This window comes from Colletes latitarsis, chromosome 8 (assembly GCF_051014445.1).
Source record: "Colletes latitarsis isolate SP2378_abdomen chromosome 8, iyColLati1, whole genome shotgun sequence".
Lineage (NCBI taxonomy): Eukaryota > Metazoa > Arthropoda > Insecta > Hymenoptera > Colletidae > Colletes > Colletes latitarsis.
In genome coordinates, this window is record NC_135141.1 from 30,240,573 (window position 1) to 30,256,246 (window position 15,674).

Here is a 15,674-nt window from a genome sequence, read left to right on the forward strand (position 1 = left end):
GCTATCGGGCGTCCCACTGCGAGCGAGCCCCGGGGGCCGGAGTTTATTAGCTCAACCCCCGGTTAGCGACGGCTACGACACTGCAAAGTGTCTGAGAAAACGAACAAAATTCAGTAATAAATCGTATCTTCGAGCCTACGAGTCATAATCTTCCTCTTGGATAACCTATGGACTCGACGTAGAATTTTTTGATCAGCGTCGCGTGTATCTATCTTGTCGTTCGAACGTCTGACAATTTATAATGCGATTAATTTTGTTTTCATTTTAACAGCATTTTCACGAATTTATTTGTACGGCTTCTATGAAGATACGTCGGTTGCCAAAGGAGCCGTCTAAATCGATAGCGGTCTCCGGTATCTATGAAAAGGTAAATCTTCGGGGAATAGACTTTGAACCGTTCGCTACTCAGCGTGGATTGGTTTACTTTCAGCGGAAATAATTAATTACGAACGAAAGGTCGAAGCTGCTAGATTGGGTTCCTTGTACGTAGAAAAACGAGGAGAATTTTAAAACTGAATACAACCTTTGAAGCGAGTTTGATTACCTCAAAGAGTTAGATGCTCCTCGCCCGCGATATGTCCTGATTTTCTGATAAAATATTCCTTTCGAAATGGAAATCTGCAAAAATGGACTTTGTTCGTAAAGAAGTATTATATTCGATTCTCCGACGCGCACGGAGAATATCGCGGGAATCCTTTCGGACGGAATTAAATATATTTTCGTGAAAGGAACCGTTCTGTTCCAAAAGCTCCTTTCTAAAGGGTAATATAAAATATTAATTTCTGCATTCTAAAAGGAAATATCGAACGTCCTACGCTGTGAAAGGACGTCGCTAATTTTTACAAAACGACATTTTGAATCTCAAGTTATAACATATAAATTTTATCGAAAGTGACAAATATAATTTCTGGTGTTCCCCACGTTTGACAAATTATATTTCCCGAGTTTTAACGTTTCACCAAACGCCGGCAATGTAATTTGTGGAGCAAAAATTTGATTTTTTAATTTATATATGCATTTTTTTTTTAAATTGAGATCGTTAATTAATCGTTTCGCGCGCGTTTCGAGGCCCACGCTATGGTTGGGTTCGATCCTCCAACCCCGAGGAGCCTCCGCTCCCCCCCGGAACACAGAAAGCATGATACAGAAAACGCGTAGGGACTGCCATTACGAGAGAGGTCGGGGCAAGGGGGAAAAAGGACAACGAGAAAGAAAGAGGAAGAGCTTATTTGCACTCCGCGAGCGGTCAGATGACTCGACTCGAGACACCCTCAACCTGGTCGACAGATGTTGGATGTTCCCCTGACACAGGTCCGTCCACGGGCCTCCCACTTTGTTCTGCCGTGCTCTTTTCAAAATGGCAGAGGTGCGATGTTCAAGGACGAGAGGTGCTCACAAGTCGATGGTCCTCTTTCCGGGATCGAGACGTTCCCGAACATGAAAAAAAAAACTAAAAGTCTTTTCAAATTTCCTGGTCATTAGCGACTTGGGTTTATCTTAAAAGCTCTACTTGTGGCGGTTCAATCTTGAAGAGGGTGCAGTGGTTACTATACTGATACACAGGAGCGATCGAATCTGATTATGAAAAATAGACTTTGCAAGAATCTTCGATAACTTGGAAGGTGGATCCTGGAGGGGTCGCAGGCTTTCTGTATAATTTAAAAATGATTTGGGAGCCCTCCCCATAGACGAAGATCATCGTAGATCTATCTTAAGTCTGGGAATTTATTATACCGCATTAACGTCATGATATAACGCGCGGTAACTACGTTGTGTAACGTCGAAGAGTCTGCAAATTACATAAAGAGTAATCAAACGTGTCTAGAAACCGAGTTTCTCTTGAAATAACGAGTTCCCCGCGAGATTACATTTAAACAAATTAGACGTTGCAGGATATTATTAGCGTTAAGATATGAGCATTTAATACGTTTTCGCGCGTGTTCGCTTTCATTCAAATGCCGCAACGAGCACTAACGATCGAATCCCGGTTAACTATCGTTGAACTCTGCGATTTGCAAGCCGTGCAATTTGTCACTTCGCCACGATGGTTTTTACGACTATTCGTACTCACCGCCGATGGATGATGGTTTTGGAGTCAGGGTCGTGGACCACTGGCGAGGTACAAAAGTATGGGACCGATGTCACTAGCGGAATGGAAATCACAGTTTATTTCGAGTGGTCCCGTCAGCGACGATACGACAACTGAGCTGAGTATCGAAGCGTTTCGGCTCGGTTCGATGCGAAATCGGAAGCAAAAAATTTGTCGCACGGTAAACACCGGTAACCCTCGAGACGACTGTTTACTGGTCTAACCGTCTCGCGCGGTCCGTTATTGTCTTAATAACAGCGAATCTAAAACACTGGGTGTATAACTTTAATTAATTATAGCCTTCGAACCTTCGAGTGACATTTCACGCGTATGTAAGTGTGTATTCTATTATTAAAATATCATTGTACTCGTCCGTTGCCGTCAGGTTCACACAACACGGATCGCGAATACGCCAGGACAACCTGTCGTACAAGATGGCATCGCGGGAGAATTAACATGTCGCGGTTAATGCACTTCCAATTTCCAGCGTAAATCTCGCGAAGGGGTTTACGTAAATCCTGCGGGAACTGTTACATAAATCGCGACTGGCGCGTCTAACATAACTCCGTCGAAACTCCGGTTATGGTGAAAAATTATGTAACGCAAGAATTCGCGGGTCGTTATCCCGAATTATCCAGCGGAAAGACGGAAACGGGTCTTTTGTGACGCGAAAAAATTTCTCCCGACGATCGAGGATGCCTTTCTCCGCCACTTTCGACGACGGCCTCCTTCTCCGTAAAAACGAATTCGCGATCGATGGTTACGATAATTGGGATCCCTCGATCTTCTGTCGCGGAAGATAGAATGGAAGAACAATAGCAACTATGTACAGTAAAATTCCGATTATCCGACATACTGGGAACACGAACAATGCTAGAAAATCAAATATGCCGAATAATTGGACTATAGCTAGATATGAAGTGATAAAAACGAGGAACATAATCACAGATTTCTGGCCACACATTATACTTTAGGTAAGGAATTTTTTTCTCGAAAGTACGTAAGATTTCGAGGGTATGTCTATTCGCCAAAAATCATTGTAATTAACCCCTGCAACTGAAAATAATTTTTTTTTTCGCCGAGAAATTTCAGCACCATATCAGTGTTCTTTTAATTTATATAATTATAAAAGCTGCAATCGTTGCAAGTAAAGGTTTGCTATCACGTCCAGTGCAGCCTTTCTGCGTCTTGCGTTGTGTTCGCCAGTAGATACGAAAAGGTTGGAAGAACACCATTGATAACCCTGTTTGGAAATAGGCGCCGATGGAGACCGTTTGTTAATTCTGGCCTCGATAAATTCGGATTACGTTTTATAGGGATCCGCGAGTTGCCAGGCGGACGGCGAATTAAGGGCAACGAATGAAACGTTAAATGAACTTTCCGCGTCGCCCGCACGCTGTGTCATAATTACTTCGGGTTACCAGTCTGTCTGTAACCATGCACCGTTTCGACGAATCTAATTTCGCTGGTTCGACCAGAACGATTACGACAGTCGCAAATAAATTAACATACGCTCGAATTTGACGTTGTCACAGCAATTGTGAATTATGTTAACGTTCCTGGCGCTGAATTTGTTTGACAATAGTTCGGGTCTTGACTCACGGTCCATTGAACGACGATGAAAATTTATGGCGGGTAAATTGATTTCCACGGCTTTCCATCCCCCCATTGATCTTCAATTTTTACACGTAGATTTGTATTCAAGCTCAAGGAGTCTGTAGATTTCTGAATGTCTGGAAGTTTCATTTTCGCCGACGAACGAGTGAAATTTATTGTGTTCGATAACGAATACTGGTAAGAAGTATAGTAATTATAAACGACAGGATAATTGCGTGCTTTCCCTCGGCATTCGCGTGTCCGTTGCAAACGGAACGAAGGTAATTTTGGAACGAACGTCGCGCAGCATGACGAAGAAGCGCGTTAAGTCGAATTCCGAGGAGACACGGAGACAATAAGAACGAAACTTATTCGTTTCGTGTAATCGTAGTCGCTAACGAGCTCGTAGAAGCTCGTTTAGAATTTCTCGAGTGCGAGCGGAATGCCTTCTTCGTCAATGCGAGTTTAAACTCGTTATCGTCTGTCTCATATCGGATCTCCCTTTCTGGGATTACCTCCTCTTGCAGTGAGAACACTGACGACGAGAGGGTCTCAAAGGACTGAACGAATAAACGATTTTGCTTCTTCCGTTTCGTCTGCTGAAAAATACGATATTCCGATCAGAGGATGATCGAGAGTTCGAAACAATTTGATAAACGATTTTTCGCGACACAGTATACGGTAAACAGGGTTACTCTAGATTTCGAGGACCAAATTGTCCCGCAGAAGTTGGTTCGTAAATGTGTTTGCAGAGAACAGAAAATAAACACGAAGCACAGTTGTAACATTCGAAGTTTTGAAGCACCGGGTTGCTCGTGGCTAAAGCAAACATTGTATTCATGATTTCCCAATCCAAACTTGTCACTGTTATTCGCAGCATCGACGTTGCAACTGACTTTTTCAGAGTATGAAATACAGATTGAAAGCAAAGTCGATTTTCCAAGAGAAAAAATCGCGTTACTATGTTTATAACTGTGCACGTCGATAACGCGTATCGCGCTCCTGCAATTCGTACAATAACAATCCGTGAAAATGGTTCCCTTCGATTCGAAAGGTCTGCAAATAAATATATCATAATCTCGATTGTACGCGCTCGATGGTTAAATTTATTTCGAGCTCTGTACACTTCTTTACAAACTAAATAAACTAACATGGTTATTTATTCAAACGATAGAAAATGGTACAGTATTCCTCCTGAAAGCTACCTGTATAAAAATACGTTCTGAAAATTCAAGAACCGTCCATCCTTTAAGTTAGATTTAAATTAAGATTAGATTTAATGGCGGCATTATGGCTGTGGCTCGTCTTTTACGGGCACTCGAGTACATTCATTTCGTTACGCGTACTTTCTCTTGTTTTCTTAACTACTAGAAACATTTTTATTGCTATTGTTATCTCGCTACTTCGTGTTATACGGTCGTGCGACCACATTTTTTAATAGTAGCTCTCGTCCTAGCTAACTATAAACCAGACACGAGGAAAATTTTACTAGAATAATAGACGGAGAAAGATATCCAGTGTACAACGATTTATACGTTTACTTCAAAAGAAGACATAAAATTGGGGGGATTAAAGCGCCAAAATACCACTCTATTCTCTAACTAAAATCAGGGAACAAGATTCGATTCGATAAAATAAAAACGGTTCCGCGCAAGAAACGGGGGATCCGCCGTTCCTAAAACGCAATTATAAATCGTTCCGCGTTACACGGAGGAATCGAAGCGTTCCGTTCGTTAAAAATCGCGGCAAATTAAACGGACTTGCGCGATAAGATCGAGCCTTTAGGGCGGTAGGAGAGGGGCTGAGGATTTTTTGTCGCCCGTTTCTGGTGGGGGACGGTTGGGCCCGATGAAAGCAAATCGACATAAATATTGATAACCGGTGGTCAGGACCTGGAGGAAGCGGGATACCAGGGTGGAAGGAAGAGGAGAGAGAAAGGGAGTCCGAGTTCGTGACCAGAATAACGACTGGGACTCGTGCTCGGGCCGCGTGCAGGAGCAAAAAGGCCCGAAAGCGATTCGAGCAACACTCCGGTGCCGTCTCGAATCGACCGCAGAAACCGCACGTCGGCCACGATCGCCGAACATCGTTGAAGAACTGCCAGCCAGTTCGGTTAGGCTTGGTGTTCTCCGGAATTCCCAGGAATTCCCGAACGTATTCGTGAAATTCATGAACCACGTGCTGGAATCTAGCAGCCTTTTTATCGAGCACCGAAAAAAAAATATATTACTCTCACCAGCTCCGCGTCGAGGGTCCTACAGAATGGCGTGTCAGCGTCCAAAGGGTTGCAAAAGAGAATTTCTAACGCGGGAAACGTCTCTCATTATTTACACATCGAAGCTTAACTCGGAGTATATTAAGGGGTTGTGTCCCTGGAGAGGGTTGATTCATGGTCTCTGGCGGTTAGAGTGGCCCCGAGAGCAAATTCCTAACGGCCGTTGGTTCATTCGGATCTAGGAAATGTATGGTTTTAAACCTACCACTTATCTGTAGGGTGAACATTTAGAAGACGCAAGGTTTAGATTTCAGATAAAATACTTCCAGATATCCTCGCCTTGGAAATAAACTCAAAGGTGTATCGGGAAATGAAGTTTGCGCATTGTCTTCTCGGTCGAAAGGAACCGTGAACGTCGTCTCGCCGTACCGATACGCGTCGAACAACAGTCCGTAGGAGCCTCTGATCCGATTTACCCTTTGTGCATTTTCCACGGGGTAAATATTTGTCGAAGATGTGTGCGTTGCACCCCCCGAGCGCGTGTTTCTCGGCCGAGTTGCCCGGAGATCGATGGCGGGCTCGCCGCGAGAAATATGTACTTCTTTGCCTTCGCGGCAGGTAATCGAATCTCGCGATTCGAGAGCTGCAGGTGCGCTATCAGTCATCCGAGTAACCTCGGTTAAACGCGCGTCGTTTTATGCGAAAGGAAAACATTCGGTGCCTTCGTTGCATAATACGGGAGTTACGTGATGAATGAAGACACGGGGAGCATCTCGGGCGATATTTCTACGTAGATAAAATTATTTATCTTTGCGGGACGAACAAAGCGTTCGATATATTTCATGCAACGATTTCGACAGAGTATTCTGTGAAACTGTCGCAATTATAAACTCTTGAATAGTTCTATGAATTTATTTTTCGTTAATTTTTTAGTCGAATTCTTCGGAGATCGGACGAACGCGGTGAATAATTGCGAAGAAATGTTTTCAATTTTTCAAGCAGGTGCAATTCAAATCTCAGAGAGAACGAAGCTGTGGAAATTGTTCTATATAAATGTCTCCTGTCATCGCGACTAAGGAACGGACAGACGTCTCTGACGGAAATATCGATGATTAATGCGCCTGATTCATAGATTACAATCGATACTTTCTACCCAGATAATTCGACGTCACGGACATTTGTTCGAATCTGTGTCAACGATCTTTTGTCGGAGAAAATTTTATTATCGTCCCGAGACCCAACGTCGTATGAATGAGAACAATCCTTTCGCGATTTTTTATTCCGCGCATCGATCAAAAAATTCTGTCGATATTTTCGCGATATATGCACCGTTCGAGCAGAGTTATTGTGATTGGAAACAATCGATCGATCGTCGATCTTGTTGGACACTGGTTGCCATTCTCATTGGCTTCTGTAAAATACAACGAACGAAAGCGATATATCTGGCGACCAAGGTACGAATTCTATTAACGAAAATAAAAATGGAATAAAATATTGTGCTAGGAAAATGAACGCAATATTGTTTATTAAGAATTAAAAATTTCTTACGAAACTCGTTCCCCCCTAAAAGTGCACGATAAATCATGAAAAAAGAGGATCCACTAATGAAGTTGTCTTAGTTTATAAGGTATATTATTCCTTTTGAGAATTAATTTTCACGACGAGACGTCGATGAATATTAAATATTCTGCCGCTCGGCGCGCTTTAAATTCCGCGCGAAATCGTGAGAACGTCGCGTGGCGGACGTTAATAAATGTTTCGGGATTCGATATAATTTCGCGCCAACAAATGAGTTTGGTTAAAATTCAGTGGATGTGGCCGACGGTCGAGTGCATCCGCTTCGAAGGAGCAACGCAGCAAACTTTGCATTTAAAGAAGATGCATTAAACCTAATTGACTGGCTCGGATTGGCGGTGTTCCAATTACTCGTTGCAGCAATTCCCTCGGTACGATCTTCTTAAATCGGTACCGGTCGATGTACTAGACAAATCGCGGAGTTTTTCAATCACGACGTATTGGAACTACCCTAAAATCGAATATAAAGAATATTTACTTCTTCCAAATTCAAATTATTTTACGAAATTTCTCTACAAATCTACTAGATTAACCCAAGAATTTATTCGATATATTCGTATGGTTTGCTAAATATGCTGTCATGAACAGAACTCAGGGGAATAACCGAGCAAATCTAGCCTCCCATGCCCCAGAGTCTTAAGTCCAGATTCTGCAACCCCCTAATCCACTGGCGCGTATATAATTTCGAATCAATGGTCCGAGTGAAAGAAAACTGAGCTTATATAATCTCGAGACAATTCATTGATCTATTCCAATTTCTTCGAGGACTTCTCTTGCTATCTAGAAAAAAGTTGGATCGCGACTCTTTTTGGATTTGAATTACAGGAGAAAAATTTGAATTCTTGCGAAAGAGGAGAGTTTCCACCTTGAAATTTCGCCACGTGGGTGACAGGAGAAAGCTCTCGTAGAAGAGAAGGAGACGAGTTGAGCGGAAAAAGGAGGAGAAGCTTCGAATCCGCCTCGTCATGCGGCCCAGCCCTACTTGGCACTGTCAGTTAGGCTGATTTATTGCTCTCTGCCCCTTTCTCCATCAACCCTCGATGGACTGGTTGCGCGTTACAGCATCCTGATCTCTCTCTGTCTCCGATTCATGGTCGAATATCGCTACAAACTTCAGTTAGCCATTTTTATTTTTATCGAAGTAAACATCCGTGAAATTTTCTAGGAACCCCAAACTGTGTTCCCAGACAAATCTGCTTCGATCAATTTTAAGGGTAGCTTTTATATTATTTTAGATAAATATTCAGAATTAAATTCAGGTAGGTGCCATATGCCAATGTTACTTTGAAGTTCGATAATCTTTGCACCTTCTGTCAAGTTTCTTTGTCGTATCGTCCCTCTTTCTCCAACTTTGACGTCCACTTTCTTCATTCATTTCGCCCGCCACGGAGATCATTATCCTTTCTTTGGCAAATTCACTTCATCCTTCTGCCACTCCCGATTGATCGAGGGCTTCGCTAATAGCTCGACACAGGTGCTACCCAAAATTACCGGATAATAGCCACTCTGCCAATCAAGTTCCGCAAGTTTGTAATTTGCGGCTCGTCCGGGCCTCGCTCTTGAAACACGGATAGGCATAAACGCCATGAACTTTCCACAAAGTATACGGCTTATTAACACTGCTATCACGCCTGAAATATTTCCCCGTTTCTCTAACAAATATGTAGAAACTCATTTTTCCACCAAAACTTCGATCCCACAAATGTATTTTAAAAATTTTTTGAAATATAATAAGAGATTCAGTTTTTATCAGTGAACAATTTAATGGATTAAAACGGTCCTCCAAAATCGAATAAAAAAATATTTCAGACGAAAGTTACGGAGCTTTAAACGTGGAATCGTACTGGATCGGAAAAATTTTGCTTCCCATTATTTTAAAAAAATTTTCCATTCAGGAGAAAGTCAATACAGAGACTGCTCTTTCGAGGAAACTATCTATCGATCCCGCGGCCTTTGTAAACGCATTAATCGGAGTGCACGTCGGCGCTGAAGCGGAAAGTTTGAATTGTAACAGTTACTTTCAGGAGGATAGTGCATTTTGGAATTTGGAAAGTTCGCCAGGATCGCGGAACGGAACTGGCCGGGGCGAAAGTTTCTCCATTTGCGGAGAAATTTGCATAAAAATTTTCCACAGTCGTCCCGAGCGTGCCTTCGTAACTCGTTCGCTGTCGATGAGAAAAAATATGATATCATAATGGACGTTCGAATGTTTATAATACGTATCTTAAAATCTATTAACCGTTCCGCGAGCAACGAACGATATTTCTCTGAAATTTAATAGTCTGTCGATACGAATTGCCAGAACGCGAATATTTATTCAACGGAATACTGAAATTTACCATTTTTCGACACGGTGTTTATTTACACTGTGCGTGATTTATGAGGAAATTTTAAAACGTGTCACGTTAAAATATACATTGACGCGTTTCGATAAAATAAAAACGTAGTATAAAAGTTTTGTACGCCGGAAATGGACGTGGAGCTTTCGATCATTGTTCCGTGTCAAAGTATCATCCGTAATGAAAGCAACCGTGACAGCTAAAGAACGATTTATCGTGTGCTTAATCTTCTCGTTAATGCAATTGATATTCTTCGATTTTAAACTATCGTAAGAGTTGAATCGTTTATATAACTATCACACTGCAGAATAAAAAATAATTTTAATATCTCGGAAATTATTAAGCGTCTAGTCACAAAACTGGTACCATTTAATTTTTCAAGCTATTCATTGCATTTATAAAGGACTTATCGGATCTGTACTGCAATCGGATTACACGTGGCTTTGGACGAAATTATCGAAGGTAAACAAATTTCAATAGGTCCGCCAACACCGTAAATCAAGATGATTAAGTTACGTGGTTCGTTCCGTGTACCGAAGCCTGACGGTTCAAACATAACAGAAGCATACTGAATTCAATAGTTACGGAACGGCTTTCTCCGAATTCGCGATTCACAAGCACCATAGGTACGAATCGAGCCATTGTCTTCCAGCTTCGCATCTGGCGAACAAGCCTGGATCCACGAAGGATCCACTTCCTGGAATCAATTCCCAGATTGCTCGACGATAGAGCCAATTGCGTAATTATCACGTCTATACTTCGTTTGCTCGTTTAATTTCGAATCAGTTTGAAACCCATTAAAATCTACTTGGAGTTACGGTTCTAACGTTCGATAGAAATCTTATATAAAAACGAATAATTGTTTTCGGAGTTCCATTTTTTGTTGCAACGATCTTTGAAAGTTTATCCGATATTTACAGCAATGTTGACAAACAATTGTTCGTATACCACGTGCACGGCTTTACTGACTATTCTGTAAATATTACTTCAGCGTGTTCTGACGCCAGCAGGCTTGCATATGCGGATGGAGCACAGAAACGCCTATAACTCAGAAGCAAGGTCAGTCAAGTTATATGTTTACGCCATCTTGCACTGCTGTCTTTCAGACCTGAATCTATTACTAGCGCGTCGACTACTAAAATAATGTTGCAAAACCTGCCATGCACGTCGATGAAAAAATAGTTAAAAATAGATTGAATATAAGAATCAAGAAGTCAAATTTTTCTCTAAATATCTTTTAGGAAGGATTCTATTAACAAACTGTGCTCACCAATACTATGTTCTCGATTTCTAGTATCGAACTGATCAAGATATTATTGAATTTCGATACCTAGTCGAAGATTGAATATTTTTCTTGCGGAGGTTATTTAGATTCCCGAAGGGTTCTCCGGTGCAGAAGTAAGAGTTAACAGGGGTGAAAATATTTAATTAGAATTATTTGATTAAATATAAACGAGACGTTACACGAACGAAATTAAAATAGATTACTGGGGAATATTTTATTTTCCGTTGACCGTTCGTTTATTGGGACAATTAGCTTAGTAGGTATTTAATTTTCTTCCACGGCAGATGGTACGAGCGTAACTAGCTCGCGATGGAAGCGTTGCGAAACGCGATAGACCGTTTGGTATCGTTCCGCGAATAACTCGGGCAATTAAATCGGCTTCGCGGATATAAAGCACACTCGTTTTGTCGTGATTCGAGAAAGATATTCAGCGCCGGGACAATTTCCCGCGCGTGCACCAGCGAGATTACCCGACAACGGGACGAAAGTTTCGCGGGAAAGCCGCGACGAGACACGGCCATCACGAGATAGACACGTGTTACAGGAGAAATCTGCGACCGAGCGGTCCGCTTGATAGAGCAATTTCAACTTTCTCGACGATACGGTACACTGTTGCCTGGATAACTGTCTGTATCCCGCGACTGGAAAGTGCAGTATCGTAACGTGGCCCGAGAACGTACAGAATATTGATTTCCCCGTAAAGTTATCTGCCGCGATTAGCGTCTAAATGTCGACAAGTCGTTGGCGATCGAGTTCGATTTCCTTCGTGGCGGGGAGGAAAAATACGATGCAACCGTATTTGGAACGGTCAGTTCGAAAGAAATTAATATCGTGCGAGCAAATTGCTACTCCGTGAACGATTAATATCGACAGCAAATGCAATTTATTAAAACAAAAATAAGCTTGGACTTACGAAACGGTCTCGTTTCTTCGGTGAAACAACGCAGTGCCTGTGATCGTATGGAATTTATAAAATCGAACATATCGTTTTAATGTGCGTCTAAACGAATAGAACGGAATGAAACATTAATTGGTTGGCTTAATTTATTTAATTTAATTCGACGATCTCGATGCTTTTACCGCGATCGTAGAATCGAGTAATATTCAATAGAATATATTTAACGAGCATAAATTGCAATCGAATTTTGCGTACGATCGATACATTGTAGTCTTTGTCTCATAGGTATGTATGCGTATGAATAAACAATAGCTGCCCTCGCGCTGGCAAAATTACATTCGAAGCGCATTGTTAGCGTTACAAGGCCTCGTTAAGCCCGAATATTTTTACCTTCTTTGTTATTGAATAGAACGTGCATTTCGAAATGAAAAAATATGTAAAGTAATTTCTGCTTCGTTTTCTATCTCAATAGGGTTTTAATTTTAATACATTTCAAGATCCCATACTTCTGTAGCAAACTTATTACGAAATAATGTATCAAATAATATCGTTCAAAGCAAATATTTTTGGAGGCGAAAGGTAAAAATTAATGTCTCTTTATAGTGGAAAGAAAACGATTAATATTTCTTCGCTAAAAAATCGTTGGACTTATTAAGTTGTTTCAAACACGCCCTTTGGTATTATAAAATGGCGGTGACCTACGGCATCATAAAATATGAAACTGAAATCATCGACGGTGGAATCAGTTTCATCTAAACGAAAAGCGCGACGAGATCGTCCCATAAATATTCATTAAACGAAGAGAATGCGGACGTCGAACGACCGCGGATTGGATGAAATCTTTTTTAATTAAAACCCAGACCTTTTTCATTTATCTCGTTACATCTTTCAGTGACGCGGAAGCAGGAAGAACAGCTTGGCGTGTAACGAGGTCATAACTTGCAATTCATGGTATAAATTGAAAGCAACATTTTAAATATTAATATAACGAAAGAATTATATAATTTGGGATGTATTTAACTCGTAACCGAGATATACTTGTAACCAGTTACTTTGCGTATTAAAACGTAAACATTAGCGATTAAAAATTATTAATACGAGCGACGCAAAGTCTACGCCATTGGCCGGGATACGAATAAAATTCGTATTTTATATTTTTATCCGACCAGTAGCGAATAAAAAATTTTGTCTGGATAACAATTCTTCGAAAGGAAAACGCGTGGCTCGTGAATCAGCACGCGTCCGCGCGACAACGCGAAGATAGCGTCGAACTTTGACGGAAAAGCGACGGGCGAGCTGACAGCCATAAATTTCGCGCGCGTGTAAATACTCATGAGGCCGGGTGTAAAAGCATGGAGCGGCTGTTGGCCTCATACATAAATGCATTGCTCACATTGGCAGACGCTGATCACGCGGTCGTCGTTTGCTTCTCTAGCTCGCCAACGACCTGTTGTTATCATCGCTGGCGAGGATCGCAATCGCTATCTTTCCACTCTTTGGGGAACGGCTGGCCCGATAACCCCCGTTCATTATAGTTATCCAAGCTATTGCAAGCGTTTTTGCAAAACAAAACGTTTCTTTCCGCTCTGCAGAAATGTAAAAATACTTTATTTTCCGTGCCCCAAAGAGTCGAAGCTTCCACGAACAGAATCGACACCCGGAAATCTCGATTTCCAAACCCAATTAAACACATTTTTCTTGCAAAAACTTTGCAAAATGATTGCCGTTTAGAATGCACGATGCAAAGTACGAGATAATCTATTAACAAAATTGTCTTATGTGTATTCGTGGATCTAGAAATAACAGATTTCGACGGTTTCCGAAAATCTTAACCGCAGCCGGAGGTCTCGCAGCTCCTAGCTATCCCGTTTAAACAAATAAATAAGTATTGAACGTTGGTCTTGTACATACCGTGAAGCCAATGCCAACAGTGGCTGCGAAGTTTCCGGGTTGAAAGCTCCCGGTATCGAACTGGACCAACAGAGAAGTCTTGCCAACTCCACTGTCGCCGAGAAGGATTGTCTGCAAATAAAAGGCACGATTAGTTCTCGATACGAGGCGAGCCATCCAGTTCTTCTCGAAGAAAAGCACATCTCGGTCGAGTGCCGTCTCGTTGAAACCGTTTGCACGAAGCGGGTGATAAAATCTCTTAAATAGGAATCGCAAGAAATATAATAGTCGACTCTTGGTGGCTAAACGAGCTTTGCTGTTTCATTATGCACCGGTTACACGTTGATTAATCAACTATTCGTATATCTTACAGAAAGAAAAACTTAATAACGTTATTGAAAATTATATTAGATTGGCCAAAAAGTTAAAAGAATAATCAATCGACACGCAGAATTTGCATTCGTGGCTTGCGAGATGAGATCGCAAGGCATCGATCATCGTTCTGAAAATGAAGTTCAACGACATCGGTGACTGGAGAGGGTTCCATTACCGATATTGTGCAAGTTGTCCCTCAACGGTTCGCAGGAAAAAATGGGGAAAGTTATTATCGCCGTCGTTGTAATTCATCTTCCGGAACCGAGCGATAATGGCGGCGGTTCCACGAGTTCCTTTTACGTCGCGACGCCTACAATCGACTACGTACCGGTATAGCTATACGTACACGTATATACCTGTGGCGAAGCAGGTGCCATCGCGGCCCGTAATGCAATAATCTGCCTCGTGGCCAGGTCAAACGATTATTACCGGCTACAGGTGTTACTATCGAGAGAGGCGAGCCCCGACAACAAAGTTGACTGCCGACCGCAGCTTTTATGGGACCACACAGCGCGATACTTAACGGAAGAAATCGAACCGTGGAGCTTAGAGGTGGCGGTCGAACCAGGGAACACGGGGAAAAATATTTGGAACCTAAGTTCGTGTGACTAAAAAATTGAACGATCAATTTTAGGATTCTGTAAAATGTTTCCAAAGAAGGAACGTTAAGAAAAGATTCAATATCGAAACAAACTCTGCCTGTCAACTTTGCTAATCTTCTTAATGAAAAACGTCCCATGGTCTTTTATTTCATTTTTGCATAAATTAACGAACGTTCGAGTTGGGTGGTTATCGTGTGTAATAACAGAAATCTAGTAGCCCAAGGGGCTGTAGATACTCCTTATAAGATGCACTTAGGAGGAAGATTTCAAGACGTTTGAGAACGTAGCTGGTCAGAACAGATCGATCGATAGAGCAATCACCCAGGAAGCGAAACTAGCAGGTTCGAGTCCTGATGGAATGACTGATCAGTCCAGTCTTTGTCTCCCTGGCGAGAAAACGCTCGGAAGAACGGCCATTTATCGGACTTGCGAATGTGTCTGCGATACACCTGGGTGCTTCGAACCCATGACAGAATCGAAGATTACACGTCTCACGGGCTCGCGTCGTGATGGGAAGGTGGTCGTTTCGAGCTCTCGATGCCGGAGATAAAGATACGAGAGCGTTATCCTGTTAGGCGAGGAAAAGATTCCACGATATCGAAAAGAACATCCACGGACGGCCAAGTGCCGGTTACTGCTTCCGTTCGGATAAAAATCCTGGTTCTCCGACTCGATCGATCCGAGGAGTCTGGAAAGGTGACCAAATTACACGTTTGGGGTTACCATTGCGTTTAGGCGCGCAAACGTACTATCCCATGCTTATCCATCGATCTATGGAGCGTCGAGGAAACACGCTATGGAATAAAAGTA

The 15,674-nt window shown here is 42.1% G+C and overlaps 1 protein-coding gene across 3 annotated transcripts in view; it reads right to left on the reverse strand.

The window, feature by feature from the left end:
• LOC143344808 (ras-related protein Rab-37) overlaps positions 1 to 15,674 on the reverse strand; it is a 122,649-nt gene that overhangs the window by 53,544 nt on the left and 53,431 nt on the right. For all 3 annotated transcript variants that reach the window (XM_076771250.1, XM_076771251.1, XM_076771252.1), the window contains exon 4: positions 13,909 to 14,019. In XM_076771250.1, coding sequence (XP_076627365.1) covers positions 13,909 to 14,019 — 111 coding nt within the window. The remainder of the gene's footprint in view (positions 1 to 13,908; positions 14,020 to 15,674) is intronic.